This window comes from Heterocephalus glaber, unplaced genomic scaffold (genome assembly GCF_053883595.1).
Source record: "Heterocephalus glaber isolate CG9 unplaced genomic scaffold, H.glaber_assembly_v1.0 deba00001615, whole genome shotgun sequence".
Classification (NCBI taxonomy): Eukaryota; Metazoa; Chordata; class Mammalia; order Rodentia; family Bathyergidae; genus Heterocephalus; species Heterocephalus glaber.
In genome coordinates, this window is record NW_028258386.1 from 932,717 (window position 1) to 958,973 (window position 26,257).

At 47.1% G+C, this 26,257-nt stretch overlaps 1 protein-coding gene across 15 annotated transcripts in view; it reads left to right on the forward strand.

The window, feature by feature from the left end:
- Positions 1-26,257, forward strand: part of Chchd6 (coiled-coil-helix-coiled-coil-helix domain containing 6) — a 251,791-nt gene that overhangs the window by 187,563 nt on the left and 37,971 nt on the right. For 8 of the 15 annotated variants that reach the window (XM_021250288.2, XM_021250292.2, XM_021250294.2 and 5 more), the window contains 2 exons: positions 16,810-16,880; positions 16,994-17,032. In XM_021250288.2, coding sequence (XP_021105947.2) covers positions 16,810-16,880; positions 16,994-17,032 — 110 coding nt within the window. The remainder of the gene's footprint in view (positions 1-16,809; positions 16,881-16,993; positions 17,033-26,257) is intronic. The other 7 variants (XM_021250289.2, XM_021250295.2, XM_021250298.2 and 4 more) reach the window with 1 other exon arrangement.

The following is a 26,257-nucleotide window of genomic DNA, read 5'->3' on the forward strand; positions in this document are numbered from 1 at the left end:
GTAGGGCGTGCACAGACCTGCCTGTCTGCAGCGGGCTGATTCAGCGTGTTCTGTGCAACTCAGGACCTCGGTAGGGCTTGGGCAGACCTGCCTGTCTGCAGCGGGGTGATGACCTGTGTTTCTTTTATATAGCATACCATTGGATTTTGTTTATTGATCCATTCTGCCAATCTGTGTCTTTTGATTGGGGAATTGAGACCATTCACATTGAGAACTATTACTGAGAGATATTGGTTTATTTCTGTCATTGTATTATTTTCCTATTACTGATTCCCTTTCTTTCCCTTCTACTTAACTGCTCACCTTACCTGGTATATCCTTACTGTTGAACCTTTTTGGGATTGTTGACTTCATTGTATCTTTCTAGATTGTCTTTGAGAATTTTTTGTTGTTTTGATTTGGTGGTCATGAATTTCTTTAGGTGCTCTTTATAGTGGAAATATTTTATTTCTCCATCAATTTTGATAGATAGCTTTCAGCATATATTAGTCTAGGTTGGAAGCTGTTTTAAGATGAGACCATTCACTCCAGGATATTTTGGTCTTCAAGGTTTGTGTTGACAAGTCTGCTGTAATTTTAGTGGGTTTTGCTTTGTAACTGATCTGTTGCTTTTTCTCTAACAGCTTTTAAGGTTCTGTTCTTTGGACTTCTGGGATTTTGATTATGACATGTGGCAAGGTTCTTTTCTGATGGTGGTGATCTGGAGTTCAATATGCCTCACTTATCTGTATGTTAAGCTTCCCCCCCCCCATATTTGGAAAGTTTTTTGCTATTTCTGTAAATATGTTTTTATGCCATTTGTAAAAATCAGTCTTCTGATTTTTCACTAATTCCAGTTTATCTTAGATTACTCTTTGTGTCATCTAGCAGCTGTTGGATCCATTTTTAATGTTCTCATCTTGTTTTTAAGGTATCTTGCAATACTTGGTCACCAACAATAGCTCTGTCTTGTAGTTCTGACACTGTCCAGACCTTAGTCACGTCTCCTCCCTGTACTTTCAAATAGAATTTTTAATCTTCTGAATTTCTGTTTGACACCTTTTCATGGAATCTAATTCTTTTTTATACTGGACATTTATGTTTTGTATCACTTTGTTTAGGTCAGCTACCTTTTTACTAGTGTCTTCTGTAGACTTGTTGATTACTTTATTAGGTCCATTATGTGTTTAGTTATATCTTCTTTGAACTCATCAAGTATCTTATTGATCTTTTTCTTATCTCCTCTTTCGTCCTTTCAAATAATTCAGCTGTGTGGCTTTTGATTTCCTCCTCCTTAATGCCTCATAGATCAACTTTGGAGGAGATGACAGTTTTGGGGGACATTTTGTTGCCGTCTCTTATGTTTCTGTTTGTTTGCTTTTTATGCTGAGATTTGCAGGTTGATCATAGTGGAAGACTTTGTTGCTCTGTGGAGACTTCTTTAGTTAGTGTCTATTTTTCAATGATGCATAGGCCTTTGTCTCTGTCCTAGAATACCATTACCTCCATTTGTGTGGGTGGGAAGGCTGCAATGTATTTGGCACAGTATTCTCTTCTTTGGGAATGGGACATGGTATTGTAGTGCACCAAGCCAATCCAGATATTGGCATATAGAGAAAACCAACTGATATCAACAATTATGTCATCTTGACTGTAGTAATAAAATCAGCAATAATAATAGCATCAAAGACAAATTGGATGTTGACATGCCCTAAGAACTCCAATAACCATAGAAAAGAAATCTATAATTATAGTATAAACACTAAGACAAACAAAATACTGACCTCTAGCAAATATCTACTAAATGGAACAACTCTACCTCCACTAACAAGAAAACATCATGCAAGAGTAATAGCATAGAGTTAACTGTCTAAAGATGCATAAAGCTTTGTTACACTATTAACAAAAGGGGTGTTGGGGAACCAGAAGATGAGAAAGACCAAATTTGAAATATTAATCAATGAAAGATGAAAAGGGAAAGAGAAAAGTGAGATAGGGGATCCTATTGAGGGGTAAAGGAAATTAGTAGCATTAAATAACAGTAAGAGAAAAGAACAAATGAAAGAAGAAAAAACAGCAAAACAAAGAAAAAGGAAAAACAAGGGAAAAGTTAAAAAGAGAAAAGAAAAAAGAGAGAGAAAACTCCAACTCCCCCCCCCAACCAATTAAAGATAAAGAGAAAAAAATTAGTCTATTTAAAACAATTCCTCTGTGCTTTTGAATGAGTGCTTTTTTTACAGGATCTGCAGTCTTGGAATTCAGCAAGTCACGATTTTGTCTTCCTAGCTTTATGGAATGTAGGTGTTTGTGAGGTGCCCAACCTGTTCGGAGGCCCCTCTTTCCATACGCCCCAGACTGTGGTAAGGTATATTACACTGTTTGATGGGAAAAGCAATCAGCCCTCTGGTCTCTGTTGGGTGTAGGCTATGGGGCAGGGATTCAAGCAGACTGTTGGGCTTAATGCCAGCACTTGCAGATCCAGCCTCTTCTGAAAGCCACACTCATCAGGCAGGAGCCATGTCCTTCCCACCCTAACCCTAAACTGGGGAAATCTATGTCTATCCTACATCCTCTTGACAGCTGTCTTCTGTGACTATCTCTCACCCAGCCACTGTGGGAGGGTAGCACTGAAAACCCTGATGTGGAGTTGTTCTGTGGCTCAGTTTTAAACAATCAGACCCTTCCCAAAATAGCAGCTGATTAAACACTCTCTGGCAATATGGTGGGCACCGCATTGGGGTTCTCCAACTCTAGCCTGCCTTGAAGGAGTCACTTAAAGAGTAAAACCTCATACTGTGTTTGTAGATTACAGTAGTGGCCTTTTCATGGCACTAGTGCTTCCTGGGCTTACCTTCTCTCCCCAGGCATTGTGGCCTTGTCTGTGATCAGGTCCATTGGTTGGTCAGTGCTTCTGCTCCCCTATTCCAAGGGGAAACAAAACATAGAGCCAATGTAGAGTTGGAGGATGCCTGTGGCCAGGGCATAGAATCCATGTGTGTGGAGTCATTGGCAGATGAGCATGGCTGTTGCATTGTCTGGGGCATAAGACACATGGCTATTTTGTCCTCTGGGCTGAATCTCTATTTTTTTTTAAAGGAGGAAGAAAATTTTAAAAATATACCCCAGATGTCCACTGGCCCTGTAGAAAGTTTCATTAGATGGACATGGTTCCGAGTGGTGCACTGATGTGAGCTCCTGTGATCACCTCCATATAGAGGCACAGTGTCCTCATGGTCCTTGTCTGGAAGCCCCTCAGGCAGGAGAGGACAGTAGGTCCCTCCCAGGGTGAGTCACCACCCCTGTGGCTTGAGCTCCTGAAGCAGCCTTTTGTACCTCATCACCCTGCCATCCACCACAGGGTGACTCCACGGTGCTGGTCCTTGTGCTTCCCCTCTTATGAAGTGGGTCATTCCCCTCACTGCTGCCTGTATACCTAGCCCTGGCCCTGGCCTCCTGCCATCCCCACCTCCAGGGAGCTTTTCTAGCCCTCCTTCCCTTTGTGTGTTCCTTGCTGGGCCTTTGTTCTTGCTGATGCCTCTGCCTGCAGTGCTATTCCTTTCCCTTCTTTCTCTCTTCCTTTGTTCCTTTTATGTCCTTTGTTTCCTTTCTTTTTTCTCTGTTGCTTAAGTCTCAGCTTCAGTTGAGCTTCTCAGAGGTGATTTTCCTTGGCCCTACAGATGCAGCAATGGACTCCCTTTCACCACCATCAACCTGCCCTGTTTGGTTTCCTTTAAGGCCCATAATAGGCTTTGTATTTGTTGTCCTGCCTCTTTCAATAGTGGCCCATGGACCCTGAAGAGTAGGACTACCTATCCTGAGCATCAGTTACATGTGGAGAAAGGTGACAGAGTGCTCTTGTAGCTATCTGCCTGGGCCACATGCCTGAGGGGAAGTCTTCAGAAAGGGACAAGGCACTCAGCAGGGTCTCTAGGGCCTCTGTCACAGAGGGCTGAGAATTGCTGAGGTACGGTGCCTTGTCCAACCTTACCTCTGAGCTCCATCTGGAAGCAGAACTAGGATCAGCACAAAGAGCAGAAGCATCTTGCTAATGCCTCTGTGGCCCAACTCGCAGCACCTGATTCGAGTGCTTCTGTGCCCAGCCTGAGCAGCTGTGTCAGGTTCCCAGGGCACACGATAGCGCGTTAAACGTGGGTTCCCAGCCTTTGAGTTCACAGCTTCTGGCTGCGTTATTGTCGACATTTTTTTACTTTGCTACTCCGTTGCAGAGAATCATTGAAATTCACAGCATCACAACTCTATAATTTTATTGAGGGGCAGATCACCAATAAGTAGTGGAACTGGAATTAAAATTCGCCTCTTGATTCTTTTATTTTTATTTTCTGTCATGCTTTCCATTTTGTTTTCAAACTCTTTAGACACTAGTTTGGTCAAATACGTTTTTGCAAATGTAAAAGTTGAGTAACCAGCAGCACCAAAGCAAGTCTGGCTGCCCAGCATTTCTCCAAGAGGCCCTCTCCCTGCTGCAAAGCCAGCCCTGCCTCCTTCCACACCCTGTGGGTGGACTGATTATGGTGGTAGATTACCTTGTCAATCCTGTTCTCTCCAAGCACACTCTTGAATTCCCTCCTGTCTACCCTCACGTGGCCTCTGTCCATCTAGGCTAAATGCTGTTCTGTATGCTGCAGCCATTGAAAGCCCTTTGCCTCCCTTCTTTAACATCCTCTCCCTGGCCTAGGTCAGTTCTGGGGGACTATATTCTGGTCCACGGGCCCTGGGTCTTCCTAGGGTGAAACCAACCTTTCACATACCATAGCATATTTCTAAATATTGTTTTACACACATCACATTAAATGAGACTTTGATCTTTTTGTTCTTCAGGGATTTTTTTTTTTTCTGTTACTGGGGATTGAACCCAGGGCCTTTGCCCTGAGCTATATCCTCCACCCTTTAAAAAAAATATTTTTTTTAAATTTTGAGACAGGGTCTTGCTAAGTTGCCCAGGTGGGACTCAAACTTGTGATCCTCCTGCCTCAGCCTCCCAGTGTGCTGGGATCACAGGCGTGCACCACGTGCTCAGCTCTGTTCTTAAGCCCGGCTCTGCTCTTAAGTGTTTATCAAGTTCTGTGATCTGCATCCCTTCACAGTCTTGACAAACACCTATAGTGTGTGCCTTGTTCAGGAAGCTGTGAGCTAAGGGGCTCCAGGTGAGTATCCGCTGGGCACATTTCCTCAGCCCCTTCCAGCCCATATGCCCCAAGGTATTGCCAAAGGTGGGGATCATTCCCCTCCATCCACACAAATGAGAAAGCTTTGGTGACATCCCTGTCCTCATCTGAAGGTCTGATGGGCAGTGTTTAGTATGCAAATCAATTTTTTTAAAACCCTGTACAACTCTTACTAATTAGCACAGCTTTACTTTTATCTGTTGCTTTGTGATGTGCAAAGTGTATGTGTGTGTGTGTATTCATGTGTGTGCAAACACTTACTTATAAGGCTCTGATATTTCATTCTCTGGTAAGGAGAGTGTAGTAACCCCTCCAACTACACACCCAGCAACATACACACAACCTAGAAGTGACCAAATGTTAGGAAACTCAGCCAAACCCCAGAAGAGGCCTGGTCCAGAGTGCCAGCTCTGAGACTCACGCACCTCCCTAGTCATGGTAGCAACAGAGAGACAGAGAGAAGCACAGAGGGTCTCTCCCCTCTACCTTTCACATGCAAATACTTGTGGGAGGGTCTCACCCAGAGCCACTGTCACTAACACTAATTAGCTATTCATACTTAGGCAGGGTTTAGGTGGCAGCTAGCCAGATGCATTAAGAAGTAGGACATTGACTACTGTCCCAGGATTGAGGGTGCCTGAAAGGGAGGGGAGGGAATGGGGTGCCCTGAAGGAGGAGGACAGGATGTGTGCTGGGGCAGAACAGATCAGGCTGTGTGTGAGGAGGCCTGCTCCTGCAGATTGCAGAGACAAGGCAGGGACAGGGGCCCAGAGGAAGTAGCAACTGGGAGACCAGGATGTGTATGTGTTAGGTATGTCCTCATAGTTATCCACTTGTAAAAAGACTGAATGAAAGCAGCCATGGTGGGGAGGAAGGGAAGGACTCAAGGGACAAGAGGGAGGCAGAATTATCCACATGTGGTTGCCTACTTGATGGGGAGCCCAAGGAACAGGTAGCAATGGTAATTGACTGGTACCTGTCCAGGGGCTGGATGAGTAGTGATGGCATAGCATTCACCAGAGCAGGAACTGCGGAAAGCAGACATACAATAAGAGGACCAAAAGATGGGCGTTTAGAGAAGGATGTGCACTCTGGAAGGAAAGTGTCTGACAGAGGGACCTAAGACATGGGAATAGATACAATCAGTGGAGCATAGGGACCACAGGGGTTTCATCTTTCAGCTAAAGCTTGCTGAATAGAAGCTGCAGGCAAAAACTATCAAGCTATCTTAGGCTGCAGCCACTGCCCTGAGCTCCTCTCAAAATGTCTCCAGAGCCTTCTCAGCTTCTCTACCCCATTGTCCTCTAGGCATTTCAGACATTGAGAGCATGTGAGTCCTTCCCTCATTAAACAACCCTGTCACTTCTCACCTAGTTAACTGCAGTCGCCTCCAGCAGGCCAGGCTGCTTCTGCTCCTCCCTCTAGACAAATGAGATGGCACTACAGCCTGCCAATCCTTCCAGAGTGGAACCTGGCAGTGCCATTGCCCTGGCCACACCCTTGGTGGCTCCCTGCCATGCCTAGAGCAGCCTCTGCTTGAGCTCAGGCGGCCGTGGCCGACCCTTGGCTGCATCCACCTTCCTCATCTCCAGCCCCATCCCCGTGCTACTCCAGGAACACACCAAACAGAGCCTGCCTCAGGCCCTTCCCCAGGTCCTCCCTTCACACCCATCAGGCCTCTGCCTGCATGACCCAGCAGAGAGGCCTCCCCTCATCCACTGTTTAAAGCAGCACCCATCTTGTGGCTCCTTATCACCTCAACCTGTTGTGGGTTTTAAATGGCATTTATTACGGAGTAAAATGATTTGTTTACCTTTCCCATACCAGACCATGAGTTCTGTGAAGGCATGGACTTCACCTCTCCTGTTTACTGCTGTGTCACTGCTTGTGGAACCAGACTTGGTGAATAATAGCCCTCAATAACTATCTGTCAAGGGAGTAAAAGAAACAAGTGACGAGCTGGGCAACATGCTTAGCACGTTCGTATCCCATAGCAGTCAGATCTCCAGCTCACCCTGGAAAGCCAGTAGTCACTTTCCCTCTGGACCAGTGAAGAGGGAACAAGCTCAGGGCAGGGTCCCTCCTCATATTTCAATTGGCTGGGGTCAGATGGATGGTGGTGTCTCTTCTGACTGTGAAGGGGTTATGGATGCAGGCAGAGGAACACTTGGTCCTGGAGGAAGATACTGTGGGCATGTGTGCCCATGGTCATCTGGTGGCAGGCGCAGTCCAGGGCTGGCAGCTAACATGGAGAACAGCCCAGAATCACAGGAAACATAAGTTGTGTGATGGTTCGGCTAAGCTGCAAGCACAGACTTGTGGCTCTAGGGCTTGCTGCACCCTGGGCAGAGAAAGCAGGGGCCCTGCATAGGCCCACATTTTGAAGCTTGCCATGGGGGTCAAAGTCAGTGCCCATAGGGGTCAAAGGCCTGGGTGGATGTGATGGGAAGTGGAGCCAACATTGAGAGAAAAGAAGCCGGCAGGAGAGCAACAGGGGCAAAGCCTGGGAAAGGTCTCGGACTGGAGCTGAAAGCAGGAAGGAAGAGTGCAGGGGAGCACGAGTGGGTGAGAACCTGTGTCCTGTCCCCCATGGGGGTCACCATTTCGGGTCGGGGGAGGCTCTCAGGGAAAGTGGTCCATGCACCCTCCTTGGGGTAAATGAAGAGCAAGTCAGGGAGAAGGCAGCCCACCATCCCATCCAGATGAAAACAGACGAGGGGTCACGGCTGGTCAGCTTCATAAGTTTGCCAAGAACCAGCTGTATCGCCACTTAACAAAATGAAACATTTTACACATTCATTGGCTGTGGAGCTGACTACAAGTCCTGAGCTTTTAATTTTTTATATTGATGATCTGGACCTTTTCATAAAGACTTCTGTTCATTTCTCATTTGTGCTTTTTACTATTTTCACACTCAAGACTCTCCAAATCCTGAATATGTTAATTATCATTACTTCCCTTAAAATTCAGTATTCCTGCGAGCTTTGAGCAGCATTTGATAATTAGGCTGGTGAGTCCAGGTCTCCCCCGATGACCAGTGTTTGCCAGGTTGACAGCACCTTGGCATGGGCCTCTCCTATCTTCAATCTGTTCTTCTCAGATTTCTGGGATTTACTTGGGTCTTCAGCCCTTGGCCCTTTTCCAGTCTGCACTAATTTTGCTGAGAAGCTCTCTCCCACCCAGAGTGGCCAGCATTCTGGGCTTCACATTTTCCACATGTAACCGTGCCATCAGCACTGTGTTCCCTATGTGGCCTTTGGTGTGTTATTTTTCCTCCTGAGAGACAGCTGGGCACAAAGGAAACACCCATAGGCCTGTTTTCGGGTGCTGCTCTTTCGCTTGAGATTGTGGCATCCTGGGCAGGGTCCTTTGCTTGCTGAACCTCAGTTTCTTCATGTGCCAAAGGGCAGCCTCCCTCTCCAGGCCCCAATACTGGGCATTGAACCCACAGCCTTTGCATTGAGCTACATCCCTTTCCCTTTTTAACTGACTTGCCTAGGCTGAGCTCAGATTCACCATCCTCCTGCTTCAGGCTCCCAGAGTGCTGAGATTATAAGCATATACCACCATGCTGCTTTAGCGTTAGTAATTTTTACCTTGAAGTATTGCTTTGAGAATTCCAGGAATTTGCCTGTTGGAAAGTCCCTACCACAGTGCCTGGCCAAGGAGTACACCAAGTGTTCCTGTTTGATATGAGTTTTAAATGCATTGCCAGTAGGCCCAGAGCACACTCAGTGATTGTTGGCTCTTGGATTTGCCCACAGCATTTGGTAAAGTGTTCTCATTTTATGGAAGAGATTCCAAGTTCTTGATCCTCACTTAATCCCCTCGACCCCACTCAGCCACACCCTCAATCTCCCCTTTGTCCTGGTCACGCCCTGTGCTGTCCCAGCTGGTTCCAAGGCAGCCTACTAGCTCCCTGGGCACGGGGCCTGACACAGAGCAGGAGCTGAGCAAATTTCTCAACTGATAAAATAAATGACTGTGTCCTAATCATCTTTTTGATCTTCTCTAGTGGTTCTGACTTCTATTTCCATTTACTCAGCAGCTTCCTATTGAGGGCCTGCTGGGTGCCAGGCACAGTTACAGGCCCTGGGGATAGATTAGTAAGTAAAAGAGCGTGAACCCCTACCCAAGGAGACTTCCTTGACTTCTTCAATACTCTGATCACTTTTCCAAATATAGAGTATATTTCACAGTTTAATATGCATTCGAGTAGAGGATGTTTGTTAAGGTTTTAAAATGTGTATTCAGTATCTACTGTAGGCCAGGCCCCATTCTGAACACTTTGTGTGCATTATCCCATTCAGGTCCTACGAAACTGTATGGGCTCTGTTAACCATTCTCATTTTACAGATAAGGAGTGGCAGAGACAGGCACAGAGGTCTTGACCCTTGCCTGCAGTGCACTCTAGGAGGAGGGGCCTGATCCAGACACAGTCTGATTCCTTGCCCGTATGCATCACGGCTGGCCCATGATGCCTCTGCATTGTTCTGCTAGTGCACTTAGGACCTTGGTTCTGTTATTCTTGGAATGCTGTGACCCCTCTTAAGCTTCTTATCTCCATGACATCTCACACAGCCCGTGCACACAGTAGGCCACTGACAAATGCTCTTTGCTTGGGTGTGTCTTTCAGGGATCAAGCCCAAAAGTTGCGCATTAAGCCCTGGTCAGCAAGGAATGGTGGCCCATTCCTATCATCCCAGCACTCTGAGAGGCTGAGATAGGAAGATTGCAAGTTCAAGCCCAGCCTGGGCAACTTTGCAACTTAGCAAGACTCTCTCTCAAAATAAAGAATAAAAAAAGGTCTAGGTCTGTAGCACTGTGTGAAGGGCCTGGGTTCCATCCCTAGTACACCACACACACACACACACACACACACAGTGATTAAGTCTTGTCCTTATGTCTGCACAAGCTTTGGTACACTGCCCCACTCTGCCCTACACTCACATGGGCTTGCTGCAGACCTCCATGCCCCTACATCCTCCCTCTGCTCTGTTCCCCAAATCTAGGCTCTGCCGCTGGGCAGCAGGCTGATCTCTTCTGCCCATGATACGTTTTATTGTCCTCCCTTCCCAGCTTTCTCCCCGTGCTTCCCTCACCCTCACACTCTCTTTTGATCTTGCAAATCCAGGCCCTTGGAGAAATCAGACAGTATGAAATATGAAAACTGCTTGGGAAGTAATTGAAGAAACACTGTGACTTTTGAAACCCATAGAGATAACACTCACACCTTCTTACTCACTTATTTAATTTTTAATGGCAGATTTAATTAATGGAGATCAGGTCTTCTACTTTCAGATGTGCATGCGGAGCAGCAAGAAGAGCTGGAGGAGGGGCAGGTGTCTGTTGGGCAGAGGAAGAGTTTCTAAAATTGGGGAGCTGAAGAGTTTAATGGTAAAGAAAAGCTCCCATGAATAGTAGCTCATGACCACTGGGTGCTAACAGATGCCCTTCAAAGAGCTTTCCCAACAGGGGCTGGGTTACCAGTGTTCCTCTGTAAGCACAGCAACTGTGCCTCCCACCGAGCTCCCTGGGCTTTACTGGGGAGAACTGGACTCTGTTGTCCACATAGCTGTTGCACTGTCCTTTAAAAAGTACTTGTTCACTGCCTGCCTCGAAAGTGCAAGGTCCTGAGTTCAATCCCCAGTACCAAATAATAATAATAATAATAATAATAATAAATAAATACATTAAAAGTACTTGTCTATCTTACCCCTCCCTCAGTTAAAAATCAAAGTGTTCATTCACCCCTCATTGCCACTGGGGGAAATCCAGGCCTCGGAGCATGCAGGTGGGATCCCCTTCTCCCTTGCTCCTGTGCTTCCTGTCAACACTGCTGTCCTTCCCTCTCACAGACCCAGTGCTCTGCTGCCCCCTCATACTGCTGTCTCTATTCTCAATTTGACTTGTGGGATGTTCCTATAGATATGCTTACACATGCATAAAGTCCTAGATGCCACGGTTTTCCTTTCAGCATTGTTTGTGATAGTGAAAGACTGCAAATGGCCTGTGGACAGGGAGCTGCTTGGGTTGCGCTGCAGAGTGCTCAGCCATACAACAGAACATTTTATTCAGCAGGAGAAACCAACCAGGTCTCCCAGAAGTTAGGGCACATCGTGGCTGTTGTGGTATGCTGTCAGGGGTCAATATGACTCACTCACTAATGTGCTCACCCTACTGTTCACCATATATGCTGTCTGTTATGGTTTATATCTAGATGTCCCCCCAAACCTTTATGTGATCATAGGCAGGGCTTTCAGGAGGTGATTGGATCCTGGGGCCATTGTAACTCATGAGTGGATTAGTCCACTGATGAGTTCATAACTGAATGTGCTGTTAGGAGGTGAGGCATGGTGGGAAGACGGGAATCACTGCGAATGTGGCCTGGAAGGTTTGATCTCCTTCCTTGGCTCCTCCCTTGACTCTCTGCTTCCTGTCTGCCATGCCATCCTGCCTTGGAAAGTCAGCCAGCTATGGATTGAACCATGAGCCAAAATAAACATCTCTTCCTTTAAGTTGTAGGTGTTGGATATTGTGTCTCAGCATCAAGAAAGTGAGTAAGACAGATTTGGCCAGAGAAATGGGATGTTGCTGTGATTGTACCTGACCATGTTGTTCAAAGCATTTGGAATTGGTTCATGGGAGAAGTTTGGAAAGGTTTGTAGATGCCCGCTAGAGAAGCAGCCCCAGAATGCTATCAGCCAAGCTTAATGGAACATTCTGGTCAGATCTCAGAAGACAAGAATGCTGATTTTTAAAAAACAGATGCAAAAGACTAGACTAAGGAGGTTTCATTTGGGTATAAGGACTCCGTTGACAGTTGGACTCCAGATCATGTGTGTCTACATTTTGCTCATGACCTGAAGGTTTTGTGGGAAACTGAGATTAAGGGCAGCAGGCTAATCTGGCAGAGAAAATTTCAAAGCAGCCCAACATTCATGCTGTGAAATAGGTACCATTGGGGGCTTTTGGCCAGCTCTATATTGAGAATCAAGAGCAAATGGCTCTTGATTTTAAATTTTGAGTTTCACCAGAAAAGAAGCTCCTGTAAAGTTGGGGTCTGTAAAGTTGGAGCAGAGATGAGCTTTGTGGCTAAAAATGTTATCATTAAAAGGAAGCCAAGTACTTTACAACAGGACAATAGGAAAAGTACCCTTGAGGACATGTGAGGAACCAACAAGGCCCCACCCTTCACAGACTCAAAATTGCAAAAGTGAAAGACTTCACTTTAAGAGAGTCCCAGAGCATGGGGCTCCAGAATGGTCATATAGAGAATTTGTTCCTGGGATTCAGTTCATAGTGTCTCAGCTATCCAGACACTCAGATGTCTCTGTAGCCATGATTCAAGGGCCCAGCTACTGTTCGAGGTGGCAGCAGACCTTGGCATCATCCATGTAGTACTAGTTTTATAAGGATGCAGAATGCAAGAGTTGTGGCATCAGAAAGGCTTCCAGCCAGATTTCAGAAGAAAGCCTGGGAATCCAGGCAGTGTGCCCCTGAGAGAGCTGTGCATGAAACTGTTAGTGTGAAGCTGAAATTTAAGTGGAGACCCCAAAAAGTTTTAGAAGCCAAGAACATGGAACATCTGAGAAAACCCACAAAGAATGAGCAAAGCCAGCCCAAAAGAAAAGCCATAAAGGCTGCATCCACCAGCAATGCTGTAGGGGCAGGGTCATGCAAGCCATTTGGACCTTATATCTTCACCATTGCTGCTGGACATGGAGCTGCAGGATTTAATATTTGCCCTGTTGGGTCTCAGTCTTTCTTTGATCCTATTTTTACCCACGTATTCCTCCCTTTTGGAATGGGAATGTTTATCCTGTGCCATTGTATGGTTGTCAGTGTTTAACTTTCTTTTTGAGTTTTACAGGAGCTCACAGCTAAGAATTTGCCTTAAGTCTCAGAGTAGACTTTTGAATTGGACTTTCCAGCAGTGCTGAAATTGTTGGGACTTGGCAACTCTTAGAGATGAACTAAATGCATTTTTCATAAACAGATACACATGAGTCTTTGGGGGGCCAGGGACACAGTGTTATGGTTTATATCTAGAAATCCTCCAAAGCCTTGTGCAAACATGGACAGGGCTTTTGAGAGGTAATTGTATCACAGGCATGCTATATACATGGGTAGATTAGTCCACTGATGAGTTTATAACTAATTGTGCTATTAGGAGGTAGGGCCCAGTCGCAAGAGGTGGGTAATGGGGGACATGGCCTGGAAGGGTATATTTCCCTCCCTAGCTCCTCTCATGACTCTCTGTTTCCTGTCTGCCAGGCCATGAGCAATTCTCCTCCTCCATGCTCCTCTTCCATATGGTCCTGCTTTAGAGCCATCCAGTTGTGGACTAAAACATGAGCCAAAATAAACTTATCCTCCTTTAAGTTGTAGGCATTGGGTATTGTGTCTCAGTGATGAGAAAGTGACTAAAAACATTGTCCTGCCTGCTCTTATTATTTAAATTATATGTATTAATTTTTCAAAAACATTAATTATGTAAGAAAAAAAAAGGATGCCTTAGTTCTGGTATAATTCCCAAGGGGACAGCCTGACCCATAGTTTCTGCCAGGCTGCCCTTTCAGCTACACCACAGCACCTGGCACAACTGTGATCATGACCTTGTGTTATGTGAGCACCCCCAAGGCCACAGCAGGTGCATTTGTCTGGAAATTCTCTGGCACTTGGTGAGTTCTCAGGATGAGTGCTCTTGGTGGCCAGTCCTCCTAGGAGCTCCTTGATGGTGGTTAGTCATGGAATCTGCCTGCCTAGTTCCTAAAGAAGGGAGTTGTTCCACTCCAGCAGTCTCAGGAAAGCCAGGTGGGCAAGAAGGTTCATGAACACAGAAAGCCAGCACTGTACTCTCAAGCTGTGGGCCAGAGACCTTCCTGTGACAAAGGGGGCTGCAGTCACAAGGATATATGTCCCTCTGGGTCTGCTGAGGCAGATTAGATGAGGAAGGTGAGGTGGGTCAGGACAAGAGAGGACTTGACAGGGAATTTCACTGAGTCATTCTGAGAATTGATAGCGGAAGCTGCAGTGGAGTAATCACAACCACTTCTTGGCCTGTGGGTACTTCCTGTGACAAATCTCGCTGACCACATGTTGACTGTGAGCTGGCAACTCACTCAAGCTCCTGTTACTGTCACTCGGGCCAGGCTGCTCCTGGAGGGACAGGGTCCAGAGTATAGGCTCTGAGCATCTCTGTCAGCCCCAGCATGCCAAGCCCCCTCTTGGCCACAGTCCTCTCTTTGAGACCAATGTCAACAGGTGACGGCCTGGAAGATGGCTGCATGACACCAGAGTCCTGCAGCATAGCTCCAGGAAAAGAGGTTTGACCCAGAGAGAAGGCCTGAGCCATGAGGTTGCCTTGTGGAAAGGAAGCTGACCGGGATCAGCAGGGGCAATACACATGTTAGCTTCTGAAATGTCAGCTGCACAGTCAGTGTTTCTGCTGGACCGGGTGGGAGCCATGTGCCCGGCTGTCTCTCAGTCACCCTATCTCACAGTTAAGAAAACAAGGCCCAGAGGAGGTACGTGGCTTACTCAGCTGGCATGTGCCAGCGCCAAATTACCGTGTGGGCCTGTGAACCACACCACATCCTGACAGCCCCTGAATGTAGAGGCCAAGGGAGTCAAAATGACCTTGCCAGCGATGTCACAGAAGAGGCCTGTGCGGAAGGTGAGGAGGCCCTGATTTGAGTCATTCATCTCCGTCCTTACCCCCTTGCCCAGGACAGTCAGTCTTGTGAGACTGGTCAAGGCAAAGTCATAATGTCTTGATTTAAAAATGAGGACTCTGGGGAGAACACCAGCACCCTGGTGCTGGGCATTTGGTGTTGCCCAGCAAAGGGGGGGGGGGCAGAAAACCTACCTATATTTCATGCCTGCTATGTGCTGGGAGCATTGGCATTTCCTAACTGGCGCTGCTTATCACCACTGAGGAGCATAGGTTCTCTCCCTGGTTCAGAGGTGAGGGAACAAGAGAGGACAGGTGAGGTGTCTTGCTCAAGCCCTGTCAGCAGGCAGCTGGAGAGGGAAAAGCCTGGAAGTGGCCCCATCCTCCTTAGCTGTCCTGGGCCCAGCCCAGAGCAGAATTCCAGCTCCAGGCAGTGGCCATGTGCCCCAAGTTCTCTCACTCGGGGGCTACCCCTTCTAGTCAACATGTTTCGGAATCTGTGGGGCAGTAGGGAAGCCCGAGGGTGGCAGGTTCCAGCCCAGACCTGCCCTCCATGCCTGTGGGTCCATGTGGGAAGGTCCTGTGTGCAGAGCTGTCTGTCTTCCACATGCATGGACTGCTCTCCCTGTGTGGCTTTGAGCTGAGGACCACTCACTGTCCCCTGCCTAAAGACTGTCTGGTTCTTTTGTGCACGCATGATCAGGTCAGGCTATCTGTGTCACAGGCATGCCAGGCAGCACAGCCCTATGGCTTCACAGTCCCTTCACTGCTAAGCAAGCTCCATGCAAGGACCGACCTATGAGCCTGAAGCTTCTGTTCACTCATCTGTAAAGCATGATGATCCCTCTGTAGCAGCTTTGCGGAGCAAATGGGGTCAGATCTGGGAAGGGTCCAGCCTTGGGCAGACCCCACATGTCACCTGCTACCTCATGTCACATGTCTTCCTCATGTCCACTGGAGAGGTCTGGCCACTGTCTCCACCCCTGGCCCTCTAGGGACCACTTGACCTTTCTCTGTTTTAGACTGCTGTGTTCTAGAATCCACTTCCCATGAGAATCAGCTATGGGATGTCGCCTCTCCCTGTCACTTTGGTGTCTGTCTGTGGGCCTGGTAGCACTGCCACTTGCAGTGTGGTGACAGGTGCATCAGGATTCATCTCCTCTGAGAATCAGTAAAGTGACTAGGGCTCCACGGGGAAAGGTGAATGCTAGATCTGGGCCTGTGTGGCCAGGAGCAGCTGGCCTGTGAGTCACAGAGAAGTTAAGTGACTTACTACTCAGAGTCACAACGTGGCAGCAGGACACAAGCCCGGGTGGGTCTCTCCCTGCCACCTGGCTGTGCAGGTGTGTGTGCAGCAGGTCCTCTCAACCTCCCTACAGCGCTCCAGACCCATGGTTTCTGTGCTGGTGAGCGGGGTGTCAAGGTAGGCAGCAGAGTGTGTCCCAGACTGGGCATCCAGACACCTGGCTGGCACTGCACCAGCTGTGTGGCTTTCAGCACCTCCCTTCACCCCTCTGGGCATCAGAGTCCACTTGTGAAACAGGGGTTGGACCAGAATAAAACTCAGCGTGTTTTTCCTGGGTAGTGAATGTTTTAGGCTCTGTAGGCCATGCAGTCTGTCACCACTACGCCACTCTGTCATTGTAGCACACAGGCAGCTGTAGACATCAGGTAAACAATGAGTATGGCTATGTGCCAGTAAAACTTTATGTACAAAAACAGGTGGCAGGCAGGTTTGTTCCTGGGTGGAGGATCTCACAGCGTTCCTCCAGCTCATGCTATTCTGGGATCTGCAGCAGCGGTCGATGCAGGGTAGGAGCTAGAACCCAAGCTGTGGATTAATCACCAGTCTGCTTTGATGCTGGTCAAGAAATTAGCATCTGTCGATTTCTAACGTGGTTGCATCCCATGAGGGAGCCAGAAGGAAATTTCAATCTTTGGTAACCAGTTCTGTTTTTCTCTTTGTAGAACGTGGAGATGTATAAACTGTCCTCACAGCAATTCCACGAGGCAGCTTCAAAAGCAGAGAACACAATCAAGTAAGAGTTTGCTTATTATTCTTTGTAAACTTGGCCTGCATTTGTAAAACTTCTCTCATGTGGCTTGAAACCTGCTGCTACCTGCCTAATTTCAGATTTCTCTAATAACACAGGCAACCATCTGTTCCTGGGCTCTCTTACCTGAATCTGAGGTAACCATTGGTCATCAGTAATTGGGCAAATTAGCATTCGGTTCTTCGTAGCTCCTTGGCAAATTGATGCAGGGCGGAGACAGACTCCACAGTTGTTTCAGGCCCGGTGTGTGCTGAACAGGCACAGTCTTCCCAGTGATCCGGCAGGGGTGCTGCCGGCCTTCGACCCCTTGGATTTGGGGGCGGGGCCGGGGTTTGCAGCATGTCTGCAGTGGGAGCCTCCTGCGCAGCTGGTATCTGCAACATGCCTCATCCAGATGGAGTTCACAGTGGGCCACGCTCTACCCCAGAGGAGCTGAGGCTCAGGGAAACTGATGGCTAGCTCAGGTGACACAGTGCTGAGTGCCAGCACTGTCCCACCTATCACATTCCTGTGCTGTCCTTGACTACCCTGAGCCAGGATGTCGGAGCAGGGAGGTGTGTGCTGTGTGTCCTTACAAACGCAGCTCTTCTTGGTCCACAGTGCAGGGTCCTGGGAAGTCAGAGGAGACCCCTGGGAGGAGGAAGTGGACCTTGGGGGTTCTCTGTGTGAAGAGGGTCTCTGTGAATCCAAGAGACCACAGTGGACCCCAGTCACCCCTCTCAGGAGTGAAGCAGGGTGATTCACCAGACAAATCTATCACAGTACAGAGTGGTTGGATCCGGCACCATGAGAAGGAAACATCAGCAGGGAGTTTGGGGAGCTAGGAGATAACAAAATACTTGTGCAAACGTTGAACAGAACTGTAGAGGAGCCAGGAGGACAGTGAGTACAGATGTCCAGTCAGCAGACCTAAGGATACAGAACAGCACAGGGAGCATCATGGGGGTTTTATTCCTGAGTGGGAGACACTTGCAGCTGGGCAGTACTAGACTGTGGCAGAACCAATTAAAGAATGGGTTTGGGGAAAAGAAAACAATAGGTTTGAAATTTCAAGTACTAGAGCAAGAGTAGGAACTTGGGAGGAAGAGACTTTTCCAGCCTGCCAGTGGAGACAAAGAAAGGTTGAATGGAAACAGCAGCCCCGTGGCATTGGGAGCCCACAGGGATGGTGGGCACCCCAGTGTGCTGCAGGCTGGTGTCGCCTGCTTGCCCAGGCCCCTGGCCTCACTGGGGGAAGCTCAGAGGCCTGGTTCTGAAGGCTTCTTCCCTGTACAGCAGGTTCATCCAGCCAGCACTTCGAAATACTCAGAATGTCAACTTGGAGAGGGGAAGGGAGAGGAGCAGCCACATCAGAGAGGCGGCTAAGTGACAGCCAGTGCAGTAATGTGATCCCTGGCAATGAGAGATGCCCAGCCTGGGGCCCCTCTCCCTGTACACCTAGAGGGAGGAGCAGCCTGCCTGCCTGCCTAGGAAAGAGCTTCTGGTGGGGTGGGGTGGGGTGGGGTGGGGTGAAGGCTGGGGAGCCAGACAGCTTTGCAGTCAGTGACCATTGCCCTGTGATACCTGAATCTGACTTCAGCGTCACAGGCTTTTCCATCCTTCCAACCTCTGAAGGCAAGGGAAAGACAGATGCAAGCACATCTCTAGTCTAAATGCAGTATAAGGGTTTCCTTTGTTTACAGTGTCCCTTGACAAGAATTGCTGCCTTTCCTGAGCACATCAGTGAGGGGTAGGTACTCTGCCAGGCCCCTTGGTTCCCTCCTGTCATTTGCTACTGCGAGCTCCACATGACAGTCACATAGCCAGGGCCAGAGAGGATGGACACCTCCCCTACATACTGGTGTGGAGTTGGATCGGGAATGTCCTCCAGAGCCTTCTGTTGTAGGCCAGTCTCAGCCCATGGCACTGTTGGAACAGAGGGAGACTGTTAAGAGGAGGCCAGCAGGGAAGGAAGCCTTCTCCACTGTTGGTGGGAGTGCAGACTGGTGCAACCACTGTGGAAATCAGTATGGAGACACCTCAAAGAACTAGGGCTAAGAGGTCCCATTCGACCCAGCTATTCCCCTGCTGGGGATGGGATCTTCCCCAAAGAATTAAAAGATTCATACCACAGCGATATATGTGCACCCATGATTATAGCAGCACAGTTTGTAATAGCTAAAGCTTGGAAACAGCCCAAATGCCCATCAACTGGAGACTGAATAAAGAAGATGTGGTGTTTGGGTTTTTTTCTTAATAAAATGCAGTACTACTCAGCCTTAAAGAATGAGAATCGAGAGACATTTATAGCTAAATGGATGCACATTGAGGCCATCCTCTTAAGTGAAATAAATAGGACAGACATATGTAAATACCAAATAGTTTCTCTAGTGTGAGAAACTGAAAGTGTAAATAAGGATCAAAATGTATAATAGATAATGTGAAACAGGAAGTAAAGGTCCAAAGGGGAAGGGGAAGAGGGAAGGGTAGAGGAAAGGAATAAATATGAGAAAAGCAAAAAACGGAAACTAAGTCTTTGTAAGTGGTGGTGGAGGGAGTGAAGGGAGGGCAGGGGAATGGGGAAAAATAAGAACCAAGATATATTATGTAAAGGTACAAATTCCCAATGATGAATGGAACTGAATTGTATACCTAAAATGTACCAATAAACTTTAAATTAAGTTAAATTAAAAAAAAAGAAGGCCACCAGTACTATGCCCTTGGAGGAGATACTGGGCCCTGCCCTGCTCTTTTGTTCTTTGCTTCCCTATGTCCATGAGGCAACCAGACTTCCTGTCACACATTCCCACTATGATGGGCTGCATTGCCACAGGCCTAAAGCCACAGTCCCAAGTGACTGCAGACTGAAACCTCCAAGCCTGTGAGCAAAAAGGAACCTTTCTTCCTTTCACACTGATTTTTCTCACGTATTTTGGCACCATGACAGAAAGCTGATTTAACACAGCTGGTTGTGTGTCAAGCCTGGGGTTCCAGCTTAGCTCAGAGCCTCGTACTTCCCTGATCTCTGCATGGCTGTATCCCCGATGGCCCTCTCTCAGCATGAGATGGGCAGCAGGTGGAGCCCTAGGAGCCTGCCTGGGCAGCAGAGTTGGCCCATTTCAGCTCAGCCCTGCCACTTACTGGTCTAGGACAGCCTCTCAATGCTTTGAGTGATGGGTATACAAGACCCACCCGGAAAGCAGACCCAGCACGTCAGCAGTTGCTGTTGGTGTTAGCATGACTGGTATAGATTGAATCTGCGGCCCTCAGAAACCTGATCAGTGTGGAGCAAGCCAGGCCTCATTAGGGTAGGGCCTCACAAATGGGACTGGTGTCCTTAACTAATGCTAGAACGCCCCTTCTGCTCCCCCGATGCAAAGACCAGAAAGAAAGCACCATCTATGAACCAGGAAGCAAGACCCTGCCACTCTCTGGGTCTGCTGCGCCTCGATCTGGGCGTCCCAGTGTCCAGCACCACGAGAAATGAGTGTCTGTTATTTCTAAGCACCTCGCCTATAGCACTGTGCTACAACAGCCCAAATGGGCTGAGTGCTGTTATTAATGATGGCAGTCATTTGAATCACGTTCACAGCACCTGCTTGGGATAGAACAGATTTGATACATAAATTGAGTTTCCAAAATACTTCGGCTTTTCCCAATCATAGTAAACAGTATGCAGTGTAAAGTTAGAAACTTTTTTCCTTAAACATCAAGGGCAAAAAAATCTTTGGAAGATTTCTTGGATTAGCAAATGATTGTAGATTGCATTGTAAATGTCATAGAAATAAATACCAACTGCTGGCAGCAGTAATATCGGGAGTTTTCTTCCAAGACAGCTTTGGGTAAACTGAATGGTTACTTAGATGGTAAACTAGATGTCCATGTTTTCATTCATTCACTTAACACACGTATATGGAATGTGTACTTCTTGCCAAGGCACATGCTAGGCTCCAGGGATGCAGAATGAGCAAGACAGCTGTAATCACTGTCAGCAAGGAACTTAGAGCATTAAGGAAACAAACATCATTTTAAAATTAATTTGCACAACAAGCAATTTCCCAAACAGCTGTTGATTATAGTAATGAGTGCCCTGAAAGAGTTACGGTTTAGGTTAGAGGAGCCTCATTTAGACATGGACTTTGAAGAAGGCTTCTCTGAGGAAATGATGTCCACACTGACTCCTAGAAGATGAGAAGTTGGCCGGAAGAGAGGGAAGGGGAAAGTGGTTCAAACCAGTTTCAGCATATGCAAAGGCCCTGAGGCAAGAAGTAGTCTATTCAAAGAACTGAAAGAAGGCCAATATGGCTGAGAGTGGTAAAAGAGAAGAGACAAAAATGAAACTCCAATTAGGAGCCAGACCATGCAAGACTTTGTAATCATAGTAGGAGTTTTAATTTGATCTGAAGAGCAGTGAAATAGTTGCACTACGTACTGCTTGGGTCAACAGTGAACCACTACATACACAGTGGTGATCCCAGGAGATCACAAATGGAGCTACCGAATTCCTGTTGCCTGCACTATTGAGCCACCATGATGCCATAGCACACCCATTACATCACACTCATGTTTGTGGCAATGCTGCAGCACCAGTTGTATGGAAGTGGAGCATCTACAGTTATGTTGTACAGCATATAATACGTGATGATGATAAGTAACTGTCTCACTGGCTTGAGTACTTATGTACTATACTTTTATTGTTTTTTTAAGAATGTACTCATTGCACGTATTAAAAAAAAAAATTACAGCAAGAGGGCGGCAGCCTCCTACATCTTGGTCCAAATCTCTCACTAGATGAAGAGTTTGTGGGGCCGGGGATTTAGCTCAGTGGTTTTGGCGCCTGCTACGCAAACACAAGGACCGGAGTTCAATCCCCAGTACCCACCCCCGCCAAAAAAGAGTTTGTGGATGGCTGACCACCTTTGTGGGTGAATGCACTCCGCTGTCCACACAGCGACGTCACCTGAAGATCCCTCTTTCATGCACGGCACGACTATACCCCCGCTGGCTTTCTTTCTAATCTATGCCCCTAAACCTATGAATTTCTCTATCTGTACACACAGCTTTAGCTACAGCCTACGAGTTTTGATATGTGGTATTATAATTGTTTAAAAACCTTCCAATTTTCATTCTGATTTCTTTGAAGAAGCATATTAATTTCCAAACACTTGGGAATTTTGTAACTACGTTTTTAATGATTGATTTCTAGTTTAATTTGCTGTGGTTAGAGAAGAGACTGTAGATTCTTTGAAATTTTTGCTTACTTGGTTCATGATCCAGTGTAGGATCTGTTTTGGTTGGTTTTTCTGTGCACCGGAAGAGAATGTGTGCTTTGGCGATGGTGACATCCTCTTAACCCATCAGGTAGGCTAAGTCAGTCAGGCTTGCTCACCTTCACTGTCTTTACTAATGTGCAGATTGACTGCTTCCTTCTGACATCACTTTGCTTCCAGCTAAAAAGCTTCTTTCAGTGTAACTTTGCTGATTGTGATTGTCTTCATTTTGAGAGATGCAGCGATCACTTGTTCAGCTCTTTGGAGACACCTGTGTTTCCTCCTGTGGTGTGCTTTTCTCTTGAGACATCAGCTGTTGATGTTGATGTTCTCCCTTTGAGGAGCTTCCTTTTTTCCTCATCTGCTTTTAAGATTCCCTCTGTCTTTGGTTTTATTAAGGTGAGCTTGGATATAGATTTTTCTTCCCTTTTTCCTTTTTTGGGGTTCACGTCTTTGAGATTGAGGCCTTTTTTGTCAGTGTTAGAAATTTCTCAGCCATTATCTTTCCAAATAATGCTTTCCCTGTTTTATCTTTCCTCCTCTCTGGGATCTCAGGTACATGTTTTACTGTCTCATATGTCTCTTGCTCTTTTTTCTATTTTCATCTGTTTTTAAAATCTCCATGCTGTAGCCTGCATTTTTTTGTATTGATCTTTCAGTTCACTGATCTGCTTTTTATTGTGTCAAGTTTGCCTTAAACCTATTTATTGAGTTTTGAATTTCAGTTATTGCATTTCTTTCAATTATAGACTTTCCATTCCCTTTATATTTTCTAAGGTTTTCAGTCTCTGATGAAATTCTGCTTTTTTGCTATCTATTTTCTCAAACATATTAATTGCAGTTATTTTAAAGTCACTTGTGGGTCTGTTTCTGTGCCCCACACCCATACTTATTTCATTGTGTGCCTGGTAATTCTTGATTGAATATCAGGCATTGTTCAAAGAAATCCAAAGGCTCTGATGGCATTATCTTTCCCCGAGAGGTTCCAACCTGCTCCATGGTGGCTACCTGGATAAGAGCAGATTGTCTTTCTCCCAATGGGACTCAGCTGATGGGAAGCTTCTGCTTACAGCTCTTGTGATGTTCGGGCTGTTTCGAGTCACTCCTGCTCTGCGGGTATGGCTTCTAGGGCTCTTTCTCAGTGAGCTGTACACCACTGTTTTTGCTTCCTCGGCTCTAACCCTTCTGAAACTTCCACTTTGCCTTGTGGTGGCATCTTAGCCAGCTTCTTAGCCTCTTGCCTCAAGTAGCTCAGGAATCTGACAAGTGTTTTGAAAGAAGGAAACCACTTGGTGTTGTCTCACTCCTCTTCAGAATCCCGACCCCCCCCCCCACCAAAGTCTCAGCTGCCTTCAGCTCCACAGGACTGTTGTCTCTCTGTAGTCCTGTCAGATGTCCCCGTTGGCTTTTGCCCTGGAGGTGAAGCTGATTGTGCGACACTCGCCCTCTTCCTTCCCAAGATTTGGCAGAAACTGAGGAAAAGTGGCTCTAGGAATAAACCCTCATCCCCTCTCCATGGTCCCCCGCACATCCTCCTGGCCTTTGAGTCCTAGTTCTCTTGGTCCTTCGATTCCTGCAAACAGATCATTTTTAATCCCAACCTAAATCCTCCGCTTGGAAAGCAAAGCTACTCCATTGTAACTGGAAGCAGAAGTCCTGCCTAGCTTTTGAGGAATGATTAGACTTTGCCCAACAGGAAAGGGCCAGCCCAGGTAGAGCAGAAGGTAAGTACGAAAGCAGATGGAACCAGACTGTCAGCAGCACCAGGAATGGATGGCACAGGCAAATCTCCCAACTTCTCTCAGGGTCCCCCAGCTTTAGTGAGGCCTGAGCCATGCCAGCATACATCAGGGTCTCAGAAGACTCCTGCCTACCTCCTGCCTACCCTTGCTATGGTGTTGTGGCGAGAGTGGCAATGAGTGAGGGGACTCCTGTTTTGGAATAGTTGTGGGTTGCAGTAGAAATGAATACCCAAGATCTGTATGTACACACGTGCGCGCAGATCCCTCCACCTCACAGTGGCACAGCAGGCGGAATTGTTCAGATTTTCTGAAGGAAGAGATTAAGACCCCAGGGAACATCCTGCATTTATTGTGTCACATCTATTTTTTATGACAACCTTCAGTCCTCTTCCCGTGGGATTCATTCCAACCCTGTCTTGGCTTCTCATTGTCAGGAGGCTTGTACCGTCTTCCCTGGCCCTGCAAAGAGCCAGCCCTCAAAGAGGTTAGAACAATTGAGTTGAAGGAAGAAGGTTATTAACTGTTTCCTGAAACTGAGTCATTGTGCTGCAAGGACTTAGATCCAAAGAGGCTGATGAGTGTGGACTCGCCTGTCTTTGAACACATTTGTGCTCTCTCACCCTATGCTCCCAGGAGGACAGGGCTGAGGACCCAGGCTCCTGAGGGTGTGGGCCTACCTGAGAGAATACATTGTTCCATACCTATACCTCCCCAGTTTGCATCTCTGTGGTGAGCTCAGGGCAGGTGACTTATTGAAACAATAGGCATTTATTTAAACCCCAAATAAAATGACATTCTAAACATTCTTCAATCCAGATAACATTCAACTCAGTCTGAATTCAAAAGATGTTACTATATCTCGCTTTCCTATTTAGATAACCTTTTAACCTTTCAAAAGAACTGTTTTCTATTCAAAATTCCTGCTTTAAACTGGTGAGCCTGGCCTTTGAGAAGTTAACAAATAAAAACCCTGGGCTGGGGATTTAGCTCAGTGGTTTTGCCGCCTCCCTGCCAAGCGCAAGGTCCCGAGTTCGATCCCCGGTACCAAAAAAAAAACCCCAAAACAAATAAAAACCCACTTAATAGATGCATTTAAAAATCAAGATGCAATTAATAGGGTTCTTTAAAAAATCACTGCACATCATCACATGCCAGCTGTCATGCTAGACACTTGTGTGACCCCTGTCCCTCATCCTCAGATGGCAGATGCCATTATTTTCCCTGCAGCGCAGATGCAGAAACCAAGGTACATTTGTTGCCTGGCAGACTCAGTTTCCTGGTCTGCAAAACAGGACAAGCACCATGCCTACTTCATTCGGGTTCTTACGAAGTTTAGATGGGATAATCCTCATTCTTGCCTTGGGACACAGACCTGGGAGTGGCAGGGTGGGCTGGAATCCAAGTCTGTGTGAGTCTCCACTTGTTCTTCTTCACTAAGCTGAGTTATTTCTCTTAGAAATGAATAGGACAGGGATTAAGATGTTTGCTGTTGAGATGACTGGCTGCTCTTCCCTGAGAATGTCTCCTCGCACTTCAGCCCATGGTGTGTGTGTGTGTGTATGTGTGTGTGTGTGTGTGTGTGTGGGCATACGTGTGGGGGGGGGCGCTAGCTGTGGGGCCCTTTGCAGACGTTTATTCCCATACAACTGCTAGCAGAGTCACACCTCCTTTGTAATAAGGGAAACAAAGAAGCATGGTAAGAAAGTTGATAAACAAGGTTAGTGCTTATGTGGGTGGGATGGAGAACTTGGCTTCTTGCCTCTGCTCCAGCCTGGGCTTCGTCCTGGGCCCTGGCAGACCTCATGAATTGATCTCAGCAAGCTTGCGCTGGCTGGGTGTGCTCAAGACTCCTCAACACTGCGCTCCAGCAGCTGGCATCAGCTGCGTGCCATTGACATTCCAGGTGACGCCTGTTTGCCATCCCCGAGCCAGATGAATTCTAAGGTTACAGTTTTCAACTCAGATCCTAATTTCAGAAGACAGAATGCATTCAGTTGTGTTATCTTTGCATACCCTATTTCCTCCCATGTTCTCCCTCTTTCTACCTCCCAGATTATGCTCACTTTTCAAAATCCAACCTAAACATCTTTTGTTCTTACTGTTGTTCTTACCAGAGGTGGATCCAGCGTCCTACTTAGCTCTGCATCCCCGCTGCCCGTCCCAGGACTTTGCCATGATAAGTGTGTACCAATCCAGTGTTGGAAGAGCTGATGTCCATGTGTGGAAGTCAGGGGTGGGATTTAAACACAAGCAATTGACTCATTAATCATTGCTGTGTGGGGGCTTCTACAGCATAGGAGGGTGCTGTGGGAGTGGCGGGGTCATGAGGGAACGAGGACTTCAAGGTCTAGAGATGAGTGCACAGATACTG